General features: G+C 40.8%; 1 protein-coding gene across 2 annotated transcripts in view; it reads left to right on the forward strand.

The window, feature by feature from the left end:
- Positions 1–22,305, forward strand: part of LOC121951855 (sickle tail protein homolog) — a 117,594-nt gene that overhangs the window by 80,679 nt on the left and 14,610 nt on the right. Inside the window, exons 8-22 of one of the 2 annotated variants that reach the window (XM_088085019.1) lie at positions 992–1,309; positions 2,131–2,235; positions 2,734–2,771; positions 2,872–3,050; positions 5,586–5,761; positions 9,716–9,852; positions 11,031–11,178; positions 11,258–11,573; positions 12,424–12,543; positions 14,592–14,871; positions 14,969–15,049; positions 15,217–15,445; positions 16,149–16,233; positions 18,336–18,542; positions 18,688–18,771. In XM_088085019.1, coding sequence (XP_087941145.1) covers positions 992–1,309; positions 2,131–2,235; positions 2,734–2,771; positions 2,872–3,050; positions 5,586–5,761; positions 9,716–9,852; positions 11,031–11,178; positions 11,258–11,573; positions 12,424–12,543; positions 14,592–14,871; positions 14,969–15,049; positions 15,217–15,445; positions 16,149–16,233; positions 18,336–18,542; positions 18,688–18,771 — 2,503 coding nt within the window. The remainder of the gene's footprint in view (positions 1–991; positions 1,310–2,130; positions 2,236–2,733; positions 2,772–2,871; positions 3,051–5,585; positions 5,762–9,715; positions 9,853–11,030; positions 11,179–11,257; positions 11,574–12,423; positions 12,544–14,591; positions 14,872–14,968; positions 15,050–15,216; positions 15,446–16,148; positions 16,234–18,335; positions 18,543–18,687; positions 18,772–22,305) is intronic. The other variant, XM_042498341.2, reaches the window with a different exon arrangement.

Genomic DNA, 22,305 nt, shown 5'->3' on the forward strand with positions numbered 1-22,305 from the left:
CCAAATTGTGCAAATTGAAACTGCACATATAAAATTTACCTAATGGAAACATGTTAATTAAAAAAAAAACCTCCCATTTGCCACAAAAAAGTTTCTACCCTTGCACAAGGTGGTATTTCAGGCGATTCGAAAAAGCCATACTTCACAAAACTGCAATGGAAACACTTTTGGGGCTTTTCTAGGTCACATGGTGCTATGGCTATGTGCTTATCAGTAGGAACTGGCTCCCTAATGATGCAGCTGGAGCTACAAGAGCTGTTATTGCATCACATAACTCAAAAGTTCAAGAGCGGATCATCAAATCCATAACTCGCCTATGTGGCTTGGATTGGAAATAATAATGGCTAATGCAGTGGCTGCATAGAAATTAACCTGCTAATGTTTTGAACATCCATCACCACGTTTCTTGGAATGTTGTTGGTAGAGGCGAATTCGCATGACATCACTCAGTGGAAACGCAGTCATCTCGCAGTTGTGTTTTCTCTTAAGTTTTGCTCAAATCTGTCATGGCAACCGCGTTCTAAAACGACTGTTAAGTGAGCAGTAAACAGTGAGGCTGATATCAGATGACTTTACAAATGGTAACACTGGACCACCTGCTGCATCGTTTCTGCTCAATCCCTCACGTGTATGAGGATGACCTGAATTACTTCTGTATTATACTTACATGAGAGGTCATCAAAGAATAAAAATGCATTCAATGGCATGTGACAGTCAGTAACAGCAGTAAAGAATAAAGCAAAAAAAATCAGAAAAAGGCCCTCTTTACAGGAGCTGATGATGATCATGATGGTGATATAAACTCACTTTAAGCAGAAAGGTAGAACTGATGGCTGACATCAGCTGGAGCAGTGATTGACTGCAATACAGTAACAACATTTTACTTTTAGTGTGGACCCACCACACTGAGAACAGTGTTGATGTAACCAGGTGTGTGTTTGTGTGTGTGAGTGAATCCATCCATTGTTCTACCTGTTTCTCCACCATCCAGGCAGAAGAGCAGGAAGTATGGAGACAGCCAGCTTCCTCCACTGGGCACCAAAACCCCGCCTCCGTCCCCTCACAGAGTCAATGAGGTCAGGATGATAGAGGGACAGATCATCGGAGGGGTGGGCCTGGTGTCTCCAGACAGGATGTCTCCCATTCGCCGGTCCCTGCGGCGGGACAGTAACGGAGCCACAGTGGAGGTCGTTCACAGAAGCAGAGGGAGTGGCTCGTCATCCTCTACCTCATCTGTCTTTATGGACAGCCCTCTGGGACAATCTGAGAGGCTGTTTCAGGGTCACGTGACTGCCAACAATGCCCAGAGGTGAGCTCAGAGCCAGAGTCATCACCTTACTGTATTTACTGTAAGCACTAAACAATGGTAAGTATTCATTAATGACAAGGTCCACTGGTTCATGGAGGAAATCTTCCGACTGAAGTCATTTATCAGTGGTAAACACAGAAAACCTCAGTCACAAGCTTAGCTTCATGCAAACTCCGCATGAGCTACACATTTCTTTATTGCTTTTCAGTATTGTTAATAACCGTTGAGTAAATGATCAATCCTGTTACTGTGAGTGTGACAGGTGCAGCAGCAGGATCGCAAACACTGAAATGGCATTCATCCACTGAAACAGAAAAAAAGGATATCTGAATGCCTAAATTTAAAACCAAATAGCTACCCAATTAACAAATACCAGATAAAGAATGAACTGATATGAATGTGATGGTCAAACGTCACTGTGTCCTCATAAAACACATTTTTGACCATAACTCAGTAATTCATACACTAATTATGTCAAAATTTCACACAAATGTCTAATAGGATATAATGATAAAGTGATGACATTTTAGACCCAAAAGGTCAAAGGTCAGCTTCACTGTGCCATCATAATGTTCTGCAAAAACACTTTTCTGGCCACCTTGAAACTGCTGATTGTAGAGATCTGCTGTTGGGGCAAAGATGTATGTGACGCATCCATGTTTTCACACACGTGGATGTAAACTTTAAGTGCAACGTGACGAGCTTGTAGAGGCATACAACTGTGAGGCGGTTATTGTTGTTCAAACCTTTGACAGCACTGCATGATGGGAAACTCTTGATCTTGTGGTTACTATGAATGTGCATGTGTTTGTTTTTTCCAGTGAGAGAATGAAAGCTATGGAGGAGCAGATAGCCAGTCTGGCAGGTCTGGTGCACAGCGCTCTGTCTGTGGGATCAGATATTCCAAGAGTCAAGGATGCTATCAGGTCTGTCACATCTGCTGTAAACCCTTTGAGCCAACTGCAGCTTCAGCAATTCAAATAAACACGTACAATATGTTCTTTAGATACATCCATGAGATGTAACAGCAATATGTAAACTGTGTAATAAAAGATAACTCGGCTAATTTGCACAGGAATGAAGCACTTATGCATTTTATCCCGAGTCTTTTTTGCTGTTGGGTTTTTCTACTATTGACCCTCTGCCCTCTGATTTTTTATGTTTATTTTTAGGTTTTAGTCCTTAAGTGTTTTCTAGGCATGTGTTTTTTTATCTGTTTTTGTTTTTATCTGTTGTTTTTAACTTGTTCTTATTGTCTTTTTTTTTACTGTGAGCTGCTTGGCGCTTCAATTTAGCTTAAATCTACACTGAATATTTCTGGATAATTCAGGTAGCAACATGAAATGAGCTCTGTGTGCTGTGTTAACTTTGGCTAGAACAGGGAAGATTAAGCATAGGATTTAACTGTCTGTGTGTCTTTGCAGTGAGAGTGCTGACCGCAAACGCCTCAAGAGCAGACCTGGTGAGATATTTTTTTGCACAATTTTACCTACCAGCAGCGACATGCTTGTTATGATTTGAATGTGCTGACGACATTAAATTTTCCTCTCTTTGACCCTCAGCAGTGTCGTCTGAGCTTCAGAACTCTGCTGCTCTGATTGACAGCTTCAGCCCCGCCCCTCTGGCCCTTCAAACCTTTCAGGCCCCTCCTTCTGATGGCGGGCTGCAGCAGAGCTTGGTATTGGCGAAGAGAAATGTGTGTGAGCTGCGAATGCAACTCAACCAACTCAGACACCTGCAGGTACTGACGTGTGTACTCAGTATTAACATTTAAACTGAGTGTGAAAACCTATGGTGGATCTAGATCTTCATGCACAGTGAAGCTCTGATAAAGGAGTTGATGTGGAGGTAGGAAGGCAGTTATGTAGCTTTATGAGCAGTTTGAGTGAGTTGCAAATATCTGTGTGTCGTATCTGAAACATGAACAGCAGTACAGAAATACTGAGAGGTAGGAATAAACACTAACTTAAACATGTGTTCCATAAACACAGCCACAATATACACATATATATAAAGTTGGGACATTGTGTAAAATGTAAATAAAAACAGAATACAATGATTAGCAAATCCTTTCCAATCTATATTCAATTGAATACACTACAAAGACAAGATATTTAATGTTCAAACTCATAAACTTTATTGTTTTTTTGCAAATATTCACTCATTTTGAATTTGATGCCTGCAACATGTTCCAAAAAAGCTGGGACAGGGGCAAGAAAAGACTGGGAAAGTTGAGGAATGCTCAAAAAACACCTGTTTGGAACATTCCACAATTTAACAGATTAGTTGGAAACAGTGTGTCATGATTGGGTATAAAAGGAGCATCCCCGAAAGGCTCAGTCGTTCACAAGCAAGGATGGGGCGAGGTTCACCGCTTTGTGAACAACTGTGTGAGCAAGTAGTCCAACATTTCTCAACGTACAATTTCAAGGAATTAAGGGATTTCATTGTCTACAGTCGACAATATCCTCAAAAGCCCGTGATCTTTGATCCCTTAAGCAGCACTGCATTAAAAACCGACATCATTCTGTAAAGGATATTACCACGTGGGCTCAGGAACACTTTGGAAAATCATCAGCATTTAACACAGTTTGTCACAACATCTACAGGTGCAAGTTAAAACTCTACCATGCAAAGCAAAAGCCATGTATTAACAACACCCAGAAACACAGCTGGCTTCTCTGAGCCCAAGCTCATCTGAGATGGACTGACACAAAGTGGAAAAGTGTGCTGTGGTCTGACCAGTCCACATTTCAAATTCAGCCATCCATCCATTTTCTTTCGCTTATCTGGGGTCGGGTCGCGGGGGAAGCAGCCCTGGCAGGGAAGCCCAGACTTCCCTATCCCGGGCTACTTCGTCCAGCTCTTCCCGGGGGATCCCGAGGCGTTCCCAGGCTAGCTGAGAGACATAGTCTCTCCAGTGTGTCCTGGGTCTTCTCTGGGGCCTGCTACTGGTGGGACGTGGCCTGAACACCTCACCAAGGAGACGTCTGGGAAGCATCCTAATTAGATGACTGAGCCACCTCATCTGGCTCTTCCCAACGCGGAGGAGCAGCGGCTCTACTGCGAGCTCCTCCCGGACAACCACGCTTCTCACCCTATCTCTAAGGGAGAGCCCAGCCACCCTACGGAGGAAGCTCATTCCAGCCGCTTATACCCTGGATCTTGTTCTTTCACATGAAGTGCAAAATACGACAAGACCCTGGACTGCTGAGCAACTGAAGTCATACATCAAGCAAGAATGGGAAAGAATTCCACCTACAAAGCTTCAACAATTAGTGTCCTCAGTTCCCAAATGCTTATTGAGTGTTGTTAAAAGGAAAGGTGATGTAACACAGTGGTAAACATACCCCTGACCCAGCTTTTTTGGATCGTGTTGCAGGCATCAAATTCAAAATGAGTGAATATTTGTAAGACCAATAACCAATAGCTGGAATATGCATTTACAATAGAATTAAAATCTGAATATTTAGAATTTGAAATATAACAAACTCCAAAACAAAACTTTGTTTCAACATCATATACAGCAAGTGCCCAGAAACTTTTTTCTAATGAACACAGTGTTGGTATAGGTCAGTAGAAAGGACAGTATGTACAAGGTAAAAAAAAAAGAAGACTCAATGTAAATCTACATTGTAAAATCATGCAGCTAAGATCCAGCTAAAATCAAAACATGCCTCTCACTCACATATTGCTGTGCTGGTTATCCTTGGGCTAATGGTCAGGTGGGGATTTCTATCATGGGTGGAGTTAGCGCATCACCACAAATCACTTCTTTTTAAATAACTACAGAACTAACTAAATAACTACACAACTAACTAAACAACTAACTACACAGCTAACTAATGAAGTAACTAAATAAATCAAAAACAAACAAAAAGCTCCACATAATAAGTATGTTGATTTGACGCACATGATGCATTGACTGGATGCACATATGTAACACATATGTATCTCAAAAGATGAATTATCAAAAACAGTAAAAATTAACATAAAGAGGAATTAGGGGGAAAAAAATCTTAAATTCCATAAAACTGAGGTATACAAAGTGGGTTATGGGTAAGCTTGACAGTGGCGGTATGTACATAAATATATAATAGGTCCAAGGACCATCACAGTCATCCTCAGTGGACTGTAATATGTACACCAGATTTTATGGCAAAGAAGTCATTAGTTTTTGAAATATCTTGATCCAAAGAAAAAGACCAAGTAACACTACTTTTCCTCAGGCGGTTATGGTGTTGAATCCTAATACCTGAGCTGTTCCCCTGTCCAGCTGTCAAACCAGGAGAGTGTGAGTTCAATGCTGCGGATGGCGGGTCAGGAGCTGGCGGTGCTGATGTACAATCGGCTGGCTCAGTCGGAGGAGGCGTCGTACAGACGGAGAGCTGAGATGGAGGAAGAGAGGATCCACTACCTGGCTACAGAGGAGAGAATACTCACACGGCTTCGGTAAGAGTGTGAATTGACTCAAAAGTAAATATTTTTCATAAAAGTTTTGACTTTTAAAAGAAGAGTTCAAGTCCAGTATTAGCTTTTTGTTATTTTTAGATACCTGTAATCTCTCACGACATTAAGTTAAGCAACATTTTTATGTCTTTCACTTCCTCCTCTGTAAAAAGAAAAGCCTTATTTGGTATAATTTTGTTTCCGCAGTGCAATAAATACATGGCTGACAAAATGGTGTCTGCAAAAAAGTACAAAAAAGTTCAGATAAATAACTTGTGAGAGGTGTCTGAATGCAGCACAAAAAAACTAATGTTGAAGTATGTTTTAAAGGGTCAAGTCCAGGGGAAAACTCGGCCAGCAAGCGCTACGTTAAAGGTGCAGTTTTAATATATGAGAATTATGCCAGACTGAAAGCTTTCTTTACCCCATACGAGGAGCTTCAAGAGCCCTCGTATCAATGTAAAAAACCCAAATGTCTCCCTGAATGAATTTTGGATAAAACGATCATTATTATATATTGGCGTGTTGACAGCTTGACTATCACTAACATTCAAAACAACAAGACTGTCTTTGTTTTTTCGTGTTTGAAAAAGTGTGGTGCTCAAATGTCATTAGACAGAACAGTTAAAGTAATGCAAATGTAGCTAGGTAGAGGCTTGATATTGTATTTTTAGCTTTTCAGACAGATTGATGAAAGAAAGCCGTCAGGTCAAAATACACAGATCTGAAAGCTACAGAAGCTAACTCTTCAGCTCTCTATTCAAATATTGTCACTTCTGAATATACATAAGCAACATGACTAAGTAATACAAAGTAATGAGCTGATCCAAAACAAATTTACCAAAAGACCTGCTCTAGTGAAGCTATTGCTTTCGTGATGTGTTGCATTGGTGTTTTGTTAATGATGTGCATGATTTGGAGTGGTGTGTGGAGGAATAATTATATCACACTCATTCTAAAACTCCTACTCGCTGTGCTTGATAAATGCCAGGCTTCTGTTTGCACAGTAATCTGTACTATAAAGTCAGTGCGGAGCATGCTAACATGAGAATGAGTTCTGATGTCTCTGGAAACCCATGTCACATCCCATCAAATCACTTCCCATCCCCCGGCTCTATTTTTAACAATATGTTTCTTCACATTTTCTCTCTGGCTAAAGATGTTGCCGTGCTGTGTCTCGCATGTCACCAATGATTTGACTTCAGCAGCTGTGACATCATAACGGGCATGATGTCAGAGCAAGTGTTTAAATGTTGAAAAGGCTAAATCACCACTTTAGAAATCCCGGCCCCTGATGAAAAGTGCAAGTTTTGTACAGTGTAGTAGAGCAGCCTTGAAGCAGTGTTTTTCTGCTCAACTTGTTGTCTGCTGCAGTGACTCAAGGCTTCAGAGTTCTACAGGTGCAATGTGAAATGCTTTGACACATCCTGCAATCTAATAGGGGGCAGCATTACCCCTACAAGTCAACTACTAACTAACAAGAACACGCAAAGTTTGACCACCTGCTGAAACTCTGAACTGAGCTACAGTCCTAGCTCAGTTCAGCGGCATCAGGAGCAATTTGGGGTTCAGTATCTTGTCCAAGGATACTTCAACATGTTACCTGGAGGAACCACTAACCTTCCGATTAGAAGACGACCTGCTCTACCTCTGAGCCACACTCAGTAATGTTTACATGTATTTTAAAAGTCCTGTTTTAGATGGACTAACTTAAATATTTGACTTTTTTTTAACATCATGTGTTACTGACTTACTGCTATCACATAATCTTCATATGTAGCGTTGGCCCATAGTTTACATCACAGCTATCTTAGCTCAGTTTTATCAAGACAGTAAAAGCAAGAAATAGCCACAAAACCATTTACTGACATATTTTGGAGTGTCTTACAGTACGATTTGTGTTATCATCACTTGCAAAGTGTGTGCTTTGTGTGTCTCTTTAATTTGACATTTCTTGCTACAAACAGTAGATTTTGGGGTTTGGACCATGAATTATCTTGCTCTGGACATGCAGTATTTTGGTTTTGACTCACACTTTGATTGAGATACAGATTTAAGATCGTGGACTTAAACGAGTGATGAATGGTAAGCCGACAAGCTAGCTTTCCATACTTAGCTCAGCCTGTAGTGGCTAACCTAAACAAACCAGTATTTCAGACTTTGGATTCTCTGAACTGGGACATGTTCTTGGTCTACCTGAATCACGAGAATGGACCTTGCAGGGGACACACTGCCTTTCCTTTCTTTTTAAATTCGTGTGTCCCTGTGTATCAGTCTGAGTGTTTTTTGGGTCCGTGAATGCAGTGCAGGCAGAGCTCTCCATGTGTTCTTTTTTATCCCCTCAGCAGCAGTTTGTGAGTCACAGGGTGGATAATTGATCTGTCGATCCATTCACAGTTGATTTGATCAAATGAGAGGCAGCTGATGCAGATGTGAGTAAATGCAAACTTTTAGACCCAACAGAATGAATGGTAAAGTTTCACTTTCACTGCACCTGGCGTTCTGATGCTCCATCTGTGCACTCTCTGCTACAACAGTGTGATACTTTGAATAACCGAACAGTATATATACTTCAACAGCACTACATATGAAAGGTTCCAGCCAATACAATATAATCGATTACAGGGCTGACACACAGAGGCAAACGTTCAGGCTCACATTCATACCTACAGCAATAATCATGTCTTTAGACTATAGAAGGAAGCCAGAGAAGTCAGAGAAAGCCCACGCTGACACGGGGAGAACATACAAACTCACCACAGAAGAGCCCAGAATTTGAACACAGCACCCTCTTGCTGTGAGGCATTGCTAACCAACACAACAGAGATCAGACTGGGGCTCTCTACAGAGAATTGGACATAAAACATATACATTCCACAAACAGTGCTTTTACAGGTCACTGCAGGTCTCACAAAGACTGATAAAAGTCACTCCAAACCAAAACAAGGACTTACTGTCAAAAGCAGCTTGTGTCTGATAAGTTCTGATAATTTAAATGCATTTTAAAATGATGAGATATTTTAACCCAGCAGCTGTAAAGATGCTCTGAGAGGCTGCACTATGAGCAGGAACTGAGCAGTTAACGATGTGCAGCAGCGTCACTGCCCACATTATCCATCTCTATAAATGCAGTAACAAGGAGAGAGAGGGAATTCTTCCTTCATGCTGAACCATGAAAGTGAAGTTGACTTTAATTAGCTCCGTGTATGATCTACAGTGGGCACTATGATCACTACACATGTGCTTTCTCACATTATACAAGTTCTTTATTCTCATCATGTGCACCACAATTACAGTCATTGGCAATGAAAATGTCAGGCCTCAGGCCCCTCCAGCAGTGGTCATTAATATCTGTAACAGAGAATACCCTGTAAGAAAAAGCAAAGACTGAATCAAAGACATGTAAAAACAAAGCATTTCCTAGTACCTCCAGAATGTCTTTAATACAGCAACTGAATAATGCAATGTCTTAGTCACCACGAATGCCTATGTTTCATCCATCATTTTCTTATGCGTTGAGTAGGAATGATAATAATTAGTCGGTCAATTAATCAGTCGTGAAGAATTAACATCACTTAAAAAAATAAAATAATCTATGCAATATGTTGCTGTGAGATTTGATTGAGAGTATAACACATTTGGTATTGTTTGAAATTAGATGTTTTTATCTTAACTATTTGTCGTGATCAAAAAAGCTGTTTAAAAAATAATGAAAATCAGTAAAAAAATGTTTATAACACAGAAACTGTTCTCTGTCTGAAGGACTAAAGCCAAAACTGGCTCTTAAGATATAATATCATACCATTTTCGTAATTTGATGACCACCAACAGAACTATGGAACATCTCAAATTTACTCTCTGCTTCCACCTTGTGTCTACAGAAGGCTATTACATGATTGATTGTCTGTCTGTGTTGACTGTTGTTGCTACATGTTGAATGTCTTTTTCACATCTCAGTGAACTGGAGGACTATGTGGACCATTTGCAACAAAGCTCCACCTCCAGTCCCGACCAGCTGCTGATCACTCTGAGAGATGTGGAGGAGGGAGCGGTGAACCTGCGGAGGGTGGGAGAAACGCTGGCCACCCTTAAAGGTTGGTGGATTTGGGTTGTATCAAGACAGTTGAATTTAATTCAATTTTATTTTATTATAAAGCCCAATATCACAAATCACAGTTTGCTTAAAAGGGCTTTACAGCATACAACATCTCTCTGTCCTTAGACCCTCAAAGTGACTAAGGAAAAACTCCCCAAAAACATCCCTATACCGGGGAGAAAAAAATGGTAGAAACGTCAGGAAGAGCAACTGAAGAGAAATCCCTCTTCCAGGACAGACAGATGTGCAATAGATGTTGTTAATAACAATACAATTACAGTAGATGACAGAGAGGGAAGGAGAAATGGCAGAGATGCACAGCAACAATAATCGTAACAATAAGATATAACAAAAGTAATGGACATAAAAATTGATAAATGTAATTTATGATAGCATTTAATATTACACGCAAATACAATAACAGTCATTTGTATATAATAATAGTGGAGGTATGATTAATAATAAGAGCAATAGTAGTTGGCGTTGAGTAGGATCACAACATCAGTGCAACCATGACCCACAATTCAGGTGCTGCTGCGAGCAGGTCCATTGCAGGAATGAATCAAACTGTATCTCGCTATTGGCTGATTAAACCATCACGAGATTAGATCAATATTTTTGATGTTAGTGGAATCATCACATTAGTAAATGTCATGGTACAAAGTATCATTAGAAAGGGTGAATTTAGAAAAAGGAAGTATGAAAATGATGTTTATGTGATACTGATGTTTAACATTTTAGATTTATGTTAGTAAGAGATGATGATCAGTGATCAATTTAATTGATTATCCAGCTGGGTGTGAGAGTAAGGGTGCACTGTGCAGCCGTATAACTGTATGTAGGACAATATAAATATTGGTACTCTATATTGAAACGTTTCATTACAGTTCATGCAAACATACATTGCTCTGTATGTCATTTGTCAGCTTCTGTTCATTGTTTTTTGCCTGTTAAAGTTTTTGGGGGGAGTTTTTCCTTAGTCACTGTGAGGGTCTGAGGACAGAGGGAAGTCATATGCTGTAAAGCCCTCTGAGGTAACACGTGATTTGTGATAATGTGCTTATTAAATAAAAATGAATTGAATGATTATATATGGTGACATGTAGGTAAACAAACTACAAAATAAAGGTTATTTTTTTTGCTTCATCTTATCCCTATCATTTGGTGGTTTTCCAGGTGAGTTTCCGGAGCTGCAGGCAAAGATGCGCTCAGTGCTGAGGCTGGAGGTGGAGGCGGTGCGTTTCCTGAAGGAGGAGCCTCTGAAGATGGACTCCATGCTGAAGAGGGTTAAAGCCCTTACAGAGGCCCTCAGCTCTCTCCGCAGGTGCTCCTCAACTTCACTCAGAGGTTAAACTGTTGTGTTTAGCAGGGAAATATCATTATGGCCATCTTTGTCCTCACAGGTGTGTGTCAGAGTCCACCCCAACAGCCAGATCAGCCCAGGTGGAGCCTCTAAAGGTCCTGGAAACAGAGCAGGGACCCCTGAAGACCCAGAGCCCCCAGAGCTCCCCCAAACCCCAGCCGCGATCCTCGGTCAGAGCTCCTCTGCCAACAGCATCTCTCTCTGGGAGTCAGGCGGAGGTCAGCCCAGCAGGCTCAGCCTCCCCAATCATGGCCCGCAGAATGAACACAGCAGCTGCAGGGATCCAGCCCCAACATCACCACCCCAGCCCCCCACTGACACCCACCCACGGACGGGACTCACCCAGTGTAGCCAAGGTACTGCACTGATGATGGCTCCATCTGCTAAATAATCATAACATGTTTGAAGCATTTTATTGAGAGGGGTCAGGTTACACAGATTGTTGCAAATACACACAAACATAGAAATTATTGCTAAATATACAAATGCAGCATGAATATGATTAGTGCATTTACATAACTAATTCAGACATCGGTCTTCTCCAGGATTTTTTAAATTACAAAAAAATAAAAATAAGACAAAAGAGAGAACAGGGAAACAAACCAACCAACAAAAAAACAAAACAACCCACATAGCCAAGACACCTAATAGTAAATCAAAGGATCCTACAATTTGTTGGGAGCAAAAATCATCAAATGCCATTAGACTGTTGTTTTTTCCAAATATTGAACAAAAGGTTGCCAGATGGCATTATATAATTTCACCCGCTCATTTCCAATATATCTTATTTTCTCCATCTCAAGAGTACTGACAAGATCATCAAGCCACATTTTAACATCAGGGATGTTTCTACCCTTCCACAACATTAGCGAGCATTTCTTAGCTGACATGAGAAAGTAGTTGATTATTTGTCTTTGCGTCAATGTGAAAATGTCTGATGTCTCAGAAATATTTAAAAAAAACAATAGTTTGTGGCTCAGGCTCAATTCTTGATTTATAAAATGTCTTAAATTATATGGAAAATGTTGCGCCAGTATATCTGAATCTTTGGACAAAATATAACAGTGAATTCGAGCGGCTTCTGTAGATTGACACGTGTCGCACAGAGAGGAAACAGAGGTGACTAAATACTTATAACTTGTGAGAGTGTGTGCAAACAGGTGTTTTTGTCGTGTAGAATATGAGAGATGTTGTTGTGTTGTGAAGGTGAGTCCTCGCAGCAGAGAGGGCAGCCCTGCCCTGCAGAGGAGACCAGGCCCTCAGCACTCACCAACACAGGAGGGCCACACTGAACAGACCATCAAACACACACAGACACAGGATGAGGTCAGTGTTCACAGTGTGCTTACTCTCTGTTACTCTGTCTCATTCTTCTAGTGTTTTGGTCAAGTCAAGTCAATTTTATTTGTAGAGCCCATTATCACAAACCATGGTTTGCCTCAGAAGGCTTTACAGTGTACGACATCCCTCTGCCCTTAGACCCTCACATCACCCAAGGAAAAACTCCCGAAAAAGAACCCCTGTAACGGGGAAAAAAAGGATGAAACCTCAGGAAGAGCGGTAGAGGATATTGAAGGATCCCTCTTCCAGGATGGACAGACGTGCAATAGATGTCATAAATAACAAATGAAATACAATCATGGCCAAAAGGAAAGAGAAAGAGAGAGGGAGGAGGGGGAGAGAGGCACGGCAATAGTGGAAACAGACGTATGTCATATTACAATAACGATAGGTGTGAAATTATCAAATGCACTCTATGATAATGTTGAGGGTGTTGATAAAAGTCTCATGCATATATTGATAGGGAGGTGTCCAAAGGCATGATCACAGCATCTGCGCAACCAGGACCAGGACCACGATCAGGGCGAGCAAGGGGCACAGTATCAGTGCAACCACAGCACGAGCACAACCAAAGGCATTGTCACAGCGCCAGCACAGATATCGCCACAATCAGATGCAGCCAGGATTGCGGCCAGGTTTCGGGAAAGCTAGGAAACAAGGGAGCAGGAATGCTCCGGAGAGGCAACGTGATTAGCGTAATGCAGTTCAACAGACCCAAGGTGGTGAGCAGAAAAAAGGATAAACACTCAATGAAGATCCTAGGGTCACTGATCAGCAATTACGACTTTAAAATGAATGCCAGAGAGCAGTAATAAAAAAGAAAGGAAGAGAGAGGAAGCAGAGCCAGAGTGGCAGGTCTGAACGGACCCGCCGGATCAGAACGAAAGCTCTGCCACCTCCCCCTCCTCCCCGTCACACGGACGGGGATTTCAACTGAGCACAGGAAACTTTTGCTCCAGTAATATGCACATTAATGAAACTTGGGTCACTAATCAGCTATTATGGCTTAAATACAAAGGTCAGAGAGCAGTGTTAGTCCCCACTGCTCTCTGACCCCTATAGAAAGTCCCCTGGCAGGTGATAGAGTGGTGAAGTAATGAGTCCTAAAAATATGGAAGTCCATTAGCATTTTTGCAATTCCGGTTCCCTCGTCTCAAAGTCTCTGGGTTTTTTGAATGGATTTTCAGTAAAATGCCATAAATAAGGTCTGTGGTTAACACAGGCTAAGGACATTTAGACATTTTATTCTGCAAAACGTCCATATAAACCCCGTTTTTGAACTTTTAAGGTTTTACGTATCTTAAAAAAGGCGGTTGCTAACAAGTGGCTAAATCGGACTACAGTGTCGGGGACATCAGGTGTCATCACACTGGACACAGAAACTACTCGTGAGACTTGCACTTGATAGCCATGATCATTAGCTAGATCAGGTCACGCTAACAGTAGAGAGTTTTGTAGAAAATTAAGCGCGCTAAATCAAATCAGAAGTTGAATGATTTGCTTTTTGCTTCTAGCGATTTTATTTATGCTTCAAACCCACAAAAGTGGTGTTCATCTGTGAAGATTATCATGCTGAACGAAACGTGTAACTTGAGGTCATTAGCATATCGAAAATTCCATTCAAAAATACCATACAGTTTTGATGAGGGAGCCAGTGAGATGCTAACTCATCCCGTCATCCCTTCGCCACTCTATTAAAGCAGGGGTAGGCAGAAATTTGGAAAGGGAAAAAAAAACTCTGTCCTAAGTACATATGCACACGCTTCATTCAGTAATCCAGTAGTGACGTTTAGCTCAATTAGATAATTTAACTGGATTCCTGTCGTTGTCCCAGTATACAAGCACCGTGGGAGAATCCATTTATTGACAACAACATGTCTGACTTCATCACTGCAGGTGGAGATATCATCTTCTCCCTCTTTCAGCTGGTTTCTATAGATCTTTTTATTTTTACAATCTATGATATGGACTGAATCACAATCATAACTTTTTACTTACAATAACTACAATATGATTCTGTGTGTCCTCCTCAGACTACAGAAAGACAAACTCCAGAGAGCAGTCTGACCACAGAAACTGGCAGTATGAACCAGTCCAGCACCAGTCTAGCCAGCACTGACTCCAGTCAGCCTCCACCCAACAACACTGACTTTGACCAGGCCCTCCAGGAGGCCCAGGACAGCCTGATGAAGGCCATCCCTGATCTAAATGTGTCGGACACCAGAGAGGGTTGCTCTGATTCTGCGTCGGGACAGACCACTTCCTCTGTATCAAAATCAGAGCAGGATGCAGCTCTAGACCTGACACTGCAAGGTGACCATTCACTGAAGACACAACAAGCCTCATGCAATGACTGCATTTTGTTTTTGTTTTTTTTAAACAGCTCTGTTTGTGTGTGTTTGTGCTGCAGCCTCAGTGGAACAGCAGGAAGACACACCTTCACAGCTGAGTGATGAGGTGGACTCCATCCAGTCACAACCCCCACACACAGGTATGATACTTTATCCACAGACTGTATATAAAGATGGATATAAAGATGATTGATCTTGATTGATCTTGATGATTGATAAAGATGTTTGTTTGTGGCACTAAGTGGTTGATTCACATATTTTTTTATTACTGGAACTAAATGACATCACTCTGTTTGGATGTGTTTAGTTCCAACAGCAGCTTTACAGCTTCCTCCAGCTGTTGTGGAGCCTCCTTCTTCAGCTTCTCCGTCAACTGCTCCTTCATCAGTTGCCTCAGCTTCTCCATCAGCTTCTCCCAGTACAGAGCGCCGCGGCCGGCCACAGGTGGAGAAACCCCGCCGCACCAGTGTGGACAGAGAGATGAAGCAGAGTCCGGACAGGGCTGGCAAGTCTCCTCCACCTCCTCCTCCACGAAGGTCAGTTCATCAATGATGATGGCTTTCTGGTGGCCGTACCTAAGACTAATAACCTCTTTTTGTGCCTCTGCGCATAATGTTTTGGGGTTGTTTGTTCATCTGTCGTTCTTCTGTCCATCCTACTCTCATTAACGTGATATCTCAAGAACTCCTCAAGGGAATTTCTTTGACACAAATGTACACTTGGACTCAGCAATGAGCTAATTGGATTTTGGTGGTCAAAGGTTAAGGTCACTGTGACCTCGTCAGTCTCATTCTTGTCTACGTAATATCTCGAGAGCACCTCGAGGGAATTTCCTCTAAGTTGGCACAAACATCCAAATGATGATTTTATTAGATTTTGGTGGGTAAAAGTCAAGGTGACTGTGACCTGGTCTGTCTTATGCTTGTGAACATGATATCCCAAGAACACCTTGAGAGAATTTTTCCAAATTTGGCACAAACATTCACTGTGACATCATAATGTTCTGCAAAAAAAACCTTTCTGGCCATAATTCAACATCATATCTCAGGAACAGATGGAGAGACATTTGGTCAGATACTGAATTGGTGACACTAATCACCATTAAACTGTTCTGATCTTAGGTATCTTTTGTGCTGTGGGGGGGTGTATGAAGCATCCATGTTTTCACAAACCTGGATGTAAACTGTAAGGCATACAACCGTGAGGTGGTAATTGTAGTTTTTATTATTGTCTTCTCAGGTTCCATTCTGTCAGTTCAGGTCTGACCACAGGAAGGTCAGGAGAGGTGATAATCACCACGAGGAAAGAGCTAATTGGAGGCCAGGTATGTGTGTGTAGGCATCAATCTAAGACCACTGTTTATACTTTTGAAAAACATAGCATAAGTACAAAAATGAAAGGGTCCAAAGTCCTAGCTTGCAAGTAGATGACTAGATGGGAAATTGAAATATTTTACAGTTTCATGTTTTTTCTGCTCTTAGCACTCTTTCTCTGTACATAAAAATGTACAGAGAAGAGGATCAGTAGGGCATTGAAATTCTGGCATGATGATGATGATGATATATTATCCCAGCCTGAGTATATTTCCCAATAACTGCTTTACGATGCACATGTAAAGCTGAAATAAGTTTGAAGTGACTCTGATCCTTTCAGAGACTTTGATAAAGCTTTTATTATTAGAAACACATCACAAAATATTGAAACTAAAGGCTGTGGCTCTTCTTATTGTGGAAAACCTAAATTAAGAATTTCAGAATGTTATTTATGTGGTCCAGCAAAGTTCAATCAGTATCTGAGAACATGAGCTACACTCTCTCAAAACCAGAAACTTGAGAAAGCAGTTTCTAACTTGTGATGTCAAAAAGTCTGGAGCTGCTTCACAGACAGTGAACGGGAGCCTAATTTTGTGGACCCACAAAAGTGTAGTGCAGTTCAACAGACCCAAGGTGGGTCCACAGTATTTGTTTTCTTTTTTTATCCCCAAATAAGCTTTGTTTTAAAGTAGAGTTCTCAGTTTCTGTGACAGAAAATGTTCCCAAATGCTGAATATGTTTACATGATGTTAGAAAAAGTTGAAGTATTGTGTTAGTCCGACTAAAACTAACACAACTGGTCAGACGGGTGTTTTGGTGGGAACTCCCCCATCGCTGGATATCACTACTGTGCAGTTACTCTCAAGCCACCCCCCTTTGATAAATAAAGTATAGTCTCACAACACCGGCACGGAAGCTAAGTGATGTTCTGCTGTGGATTGTCCGTAAAACATACTTTAGCCACCTAAACAATATAAGTTTAAGTGTTCACTATATTTGAATGTTGTCTCCTCTTTACATTCCTTAACAGTTGATTGAGGCAGTAGTAGAGCAGCAACTCTGCCGTTCACTGGAGTAAAATGATTGAACGTTTTTCTCAGTCTGGTGTTTTTGATATAACTGCATCAAACCCCCATCAGTAAGGGCTCTTACAGCAAGGTAAAGCAGTGAAAATGTTCTATATACAGTGCACACTTAAGCTGATATTGATTTTTTTTAATGCAGCTTAAAACTAATCAATGAAGACAGAGTTTACTCAGTGCTGTTTGATTATATATAGACCTGACGTGGTGGTTTCATACCCCAAAGTTATTGTAAATAAAGAGTTGTGACTGTGATGCAGTCTATATCATAGACTATATAAATAGCAATTATAGCAACTGACTCAAAGAGGGCATATCTCCCATGCATGGTGGAGTCCATCATACTTCTGTCAATGAATGGATTCTCCCCCAGTGCTTTTATACTGGGATAAGGACAGTTTTCCAATCAAATGACCTAATGGAGCTGTAACCGTAGCTCCACTAAACTGTTCATGTAAACATAATGACTGAGAGCATTCCCCTGGCTGCTCTCAGTGTCATCTACATCTTTCGTCTGTGAACGCCGTCCCTGACCATCTTAGGGCACCACAGACTGTTGAGTGTTTTAAAAAGGGACTCAAAACTTTACTTTTTAGCAGAACTTATGACTTTTAAGGGACGTCTTGCTGGTTGCTCTACTTGCCTTTATGCTTCTATTTATGACAATTTAATTTGCTTTTATTTTGTTTGTTTTTTTATCTGTTTTTTTTTTGTACTAATGTTTTTATCTCGTAGCACTTTGGGATTTGTTTCAAACGTAAAGTACATTATAAGTAAAATCTATAATTTATCATCAGTGGAGCAGCTCCAGGCTTTATACCCTATGACATTATAAATTTGAGTTTAAGCACTAGTTTTTGGATATGGGAGAGAGTTGTTCATGTTTACTATTATTTTTGGACTATCTTGGACCATATGAACAATGTATGAATTTTTAACATGGGTGAAGTTCCTCTTTAAGAAACAGCAATCAGACAACACAAAGCAGTTCAGTAATTCTCTGCTGTTTTCACTTCATGAATCTGTTTCAGGCTGAGGAGGAGAAAGAAAAAGACAAAGGGCCGCCTGTGGCTCCTCAGCCCAAACCCCCAAGACAGCCACCAGAGGTCAAACCCAAACCCCAGATGTGTGCTCCCGCACCTCTGGCTGGTTCCACCTCCACTGTCGCTACAGCTGTAGCAAACAGGGAGGATGAGGAGGATGAGGAGGAGGACAACAAATTCATGAAAGAGCTGCAGGTATGTGAAGCAGTCAGCTGTTTTTTTAAACTTAAACATCAAATACTCAGCCAGTATTTTTAAACTAAAATCATCAGTACTTCATTCCATCCTCTCACCTCACCTCTTAACCCCCACCATGGACCCCCCCTCCCCTCTCACCCAGGTGTTTCAGAAATGCCCTGTGAGGGATGTAGGGAGCAGAGGCGTGGTTGCCTCTGAGCTCCAGAGCAGTGAGATGGAGTCTCAGGTAAAAAGAAAAGAGAAAATAAAAGTCTAACAGCACTAAACATTCATGACTCAATTACCACAATAGACCTTATAACTCACACCTCAAAATTTGACTCCCCTAAGCATTGTGTGCTTGTGTGAAAAATGTCACCTGACTTGTAAAATCCACATCACAGTGTGCAGGACAGTTTTCTGCCAAAAAAGATTGTTTTAATCCACAATGCCCCACGTTAGAATTATATGGTTCTATCTGACATTTTTGTCAAAATTGATTTGTTCATATATTCTTATTCTGTGACGTCTTATTAACAATATGTGGTTTTTTCCATTATGCATTTTTGGACTTTTTATATAGAAAACAAGGGTTAATATCATTTATGGTATTTGGAATGCAAAACTTTGAAGCTCTGATATCTCATAACCACTAAGAAAGCAGATAGAACCTTGTAATTCTTAGGTGGCGAATGAGTTAAAAATCTGAATGTGTGTTCTAACCATCTCTAACTAAACTAAACCCACCGTTTCTTCAACCAGTTATTTATATAAGTCATTGTTTTCAGGTAGGGGGCTCGAGTCACACAACTTGACTCAAGTAAGACTGGAGTTACAAATTTGAGGACTTGAGACTTGTTTGGCAAATATTTATAAACTGACTTTGACTTGGTATTCATGACATGAACCTTAAAAGCTGTTGACACAGTAATTGTTCTTGCATGAAAGATTAAACTTTTGCTATAGTTTGGCCTTCCTTTTACATGACAATGGCATATAAGGACCCAAAACTTAAAGCTTTTGAAACAGGGTTCAAGAGTGTAATTTTCTTGAAGACACAACCCCTTCTCTCAGTGTGTAAACTGGCAATGTGCGGATCCTGTGAGAACAGCGACGTCACGGCCGCACTTCGGTGTGTGTGGTGTTGTTCTGTGGTGTGTCATTATAAAGTTAGACCGCCAGCTGCTGGCCTGCCATGCATACTACAGCATTTTCAGTTTTTGTGGATCCGTGTACACGAGGATCGTTTTTACAATGTTACCATACTAATGCAGTTTTTTAAACACAAAGGAAGACTTTTCCATTTTTAGTTGGGTCGTTCTCATCTACACTTGTCCTAGATTTGGACTTGAGGCAGATAACTTGAAAGAACTTTGTTTTTTAAACATGGTCGGATGATTTCTAGTGCAGTGCGCGCAAACCTGGCAACCCGCTAGGATGAAACAGGTCAACACACGATGCAGCTATCACAGAGCCTGAAATAACAAAATTTGGGTTGAATGATTATGTGGTTGATGACAGGAGAAGAGAATAGTAGTATGCAAGGTCTGCAGCTTATAAGTCAGTGACATGACCAAAACATCCAACCTCATCCTTCACTACAAAACCCATAAAGAAAGGTACATGAGTGTGTCTTTTTAGCTTATTGACAGGTCGAACGTTAGCTTTCAGTCATCAGAATTTCACGAGTTGATTGGTGTGATTTGCTTAACTTGAGCAATGACTTGACTTGCCTGCTTGCTTCTCAGCGCGGTAACTTGGGACTTGCATGTGACTTGCACATGTGTGACTCGCTCCCATTGTGTTTGCTCACCTGATTTGTGGTTTGCAGTGAATATGTTCTTGCTTCTAACTCGCACCAGCTAACATTTCTGCACTCATCAAAGTAATCCATGTGATCTGGAGTAACAGTAGGCAAGTTTTCATTAACCCTCAAATTGCACATATTTGAAATTGTGAATATAAAATATGCCTTATGGAAACAAGTACATTTTGAAAAAACGTACATTTTTTGCACAGTTTTTACATTCATATGGCGTGGTATTTCAAGCGATTCTAAAAAGCCATATTTCGCACCTAGTTGCTCACCTGGTAGGATGGTTGCTCCAAGTATGAAGTAGCCACGGATTCGATATCGACCTTGGCTCTTTGCTGCATGTCATTACCTCTTTCACCCTTTTTCACGCTGAAGCTGTCCTTTTATGAAAAAAACAAACAAAAAACCTCCTTTACATTTTTTTCTGATTTTTCAGTCAGGAAATCAAAAATTCATAAAAACTGAACTAGTGCCACAGCCAGGCCTGTGTCCTTTGTGGAAAACATAGCAGTGAAAACATTGCCAAATTAACTCTTCCAACTGTGCACACAAAAACATTTTTCCTTCTTGCAGTGTGTCCTTTATTTTATTTTCTTTTTGGTTATTTGAACTGTTTAAACTCTCTACCTGCCTTTTTGGATTAATAAACTTCAGCTCTCCACCCTGCTTTGGTTTCTCAAGTCTTTCATTTCCTTTCATCTGGGATGGATCACACTATGCCTGAACATACATCCACATAACAATACAGCATAAACAAAAGCCTTGCATACATCGTTAGTAAAACACAGGTTAAAGTAACACAAAATGATGTCACAACAGTTTAACGTGATGCCATGAAATAGTTACACTAAAAATCCCAACTACACTGAGCATGTACTATCTGCACAATATCAAGAGAAGTACTTTGTACCATAACCTCGAGTCAAGCCGAGCTGTACTACACAGTACAATTTTTGCAATGTGATGTTAAATTTTTATGTGTGATTTATTATGTGTGAATTATTCTGGTTTGTTCCAATAAGACCTTTATAATGACAACAGTCAAACAGCTGGGACTGAACAGGTACGTGAAATAGGTGCTGCTGGTTTTAAGACTGTTAATGGCTCATCTACTCCCACTTGTAAGCTGTAGGTACATTTCTCCCTCCTGTTTGTCAGTAGACCTAATTTCTATGTAAATCTTACATTCCAGCTCATTACAGTAAGACAGAGATCTGTTATTGAAGAAGGTGACATAAGCTGCGGTGTTGGCCAGAATAAAAACTGGTTTAGAACCATATCAAGACAATCTATATGTTAACAAAAATGCAGCTGGGTATCACAAGCCATTTTCTGCACTGCAGTTACTTCAGTTGTAATGGCTGTGCTGACCTCCTGACTCCCTCAGTGACAGCTCCAACTGTAAAGACTACTGTAAGGCTGTTAATATTTAGTATAAATATGACATGGAGTGAGCACGACATGAGACACTTTTGTTAGTCAGCTAAGTAGTTAAAATTGTAGTAAAAATTGAGTAAAGCAATGTTTTTGCAATGATCGATTCCACAGTTGTTGTAATATCAAATTAAGCTCAAAATGTTCCTAATTAAGTAAACATGAGTCACAAAAAAACACAACTTGCTTACTGCATATTCCTACTTTTCCTCACTTTGTTGCGTTTGTAATAACTTCACCAAGTAGTGAAATCCTCTATAAATATTCTAAACTGTTCTGCAGGGTTGGCATCTGTTAAGCCTTCAGACTCACTGATCTGTACCTCAAACTGGACTTTCAGGATCATACATAATACATAATTGTATATAAAGATGGATGACACGCCCCCACTTACCCCCACAATGCTGAAGTGTGGTTAAAATATCTGGGATATGGGCGTTACCATTTTGCGATGGTGATGTCATTGAGAACCCGCATCTAGACAGTAGCGATATCCGCAATGGGGGAGTTCCCACCAAAGCACCCATCCAA

The sequence above is a fragment of the Plectropomus leopardus genome, chromosome 12, assembly GCF_026936395.1.
Source record: "Plectropomus leopardus strain MGB_pleo_1.0 chromosome 12, ASM2693639v1, whole genome shotgun sequence".
NCBI classification, from domain to species: Eukaryota; Metazoa; Chordata; class Actinopteri; order Perciformes; family Serranidae; genus Plectropomus; species Plectropomus leopardus.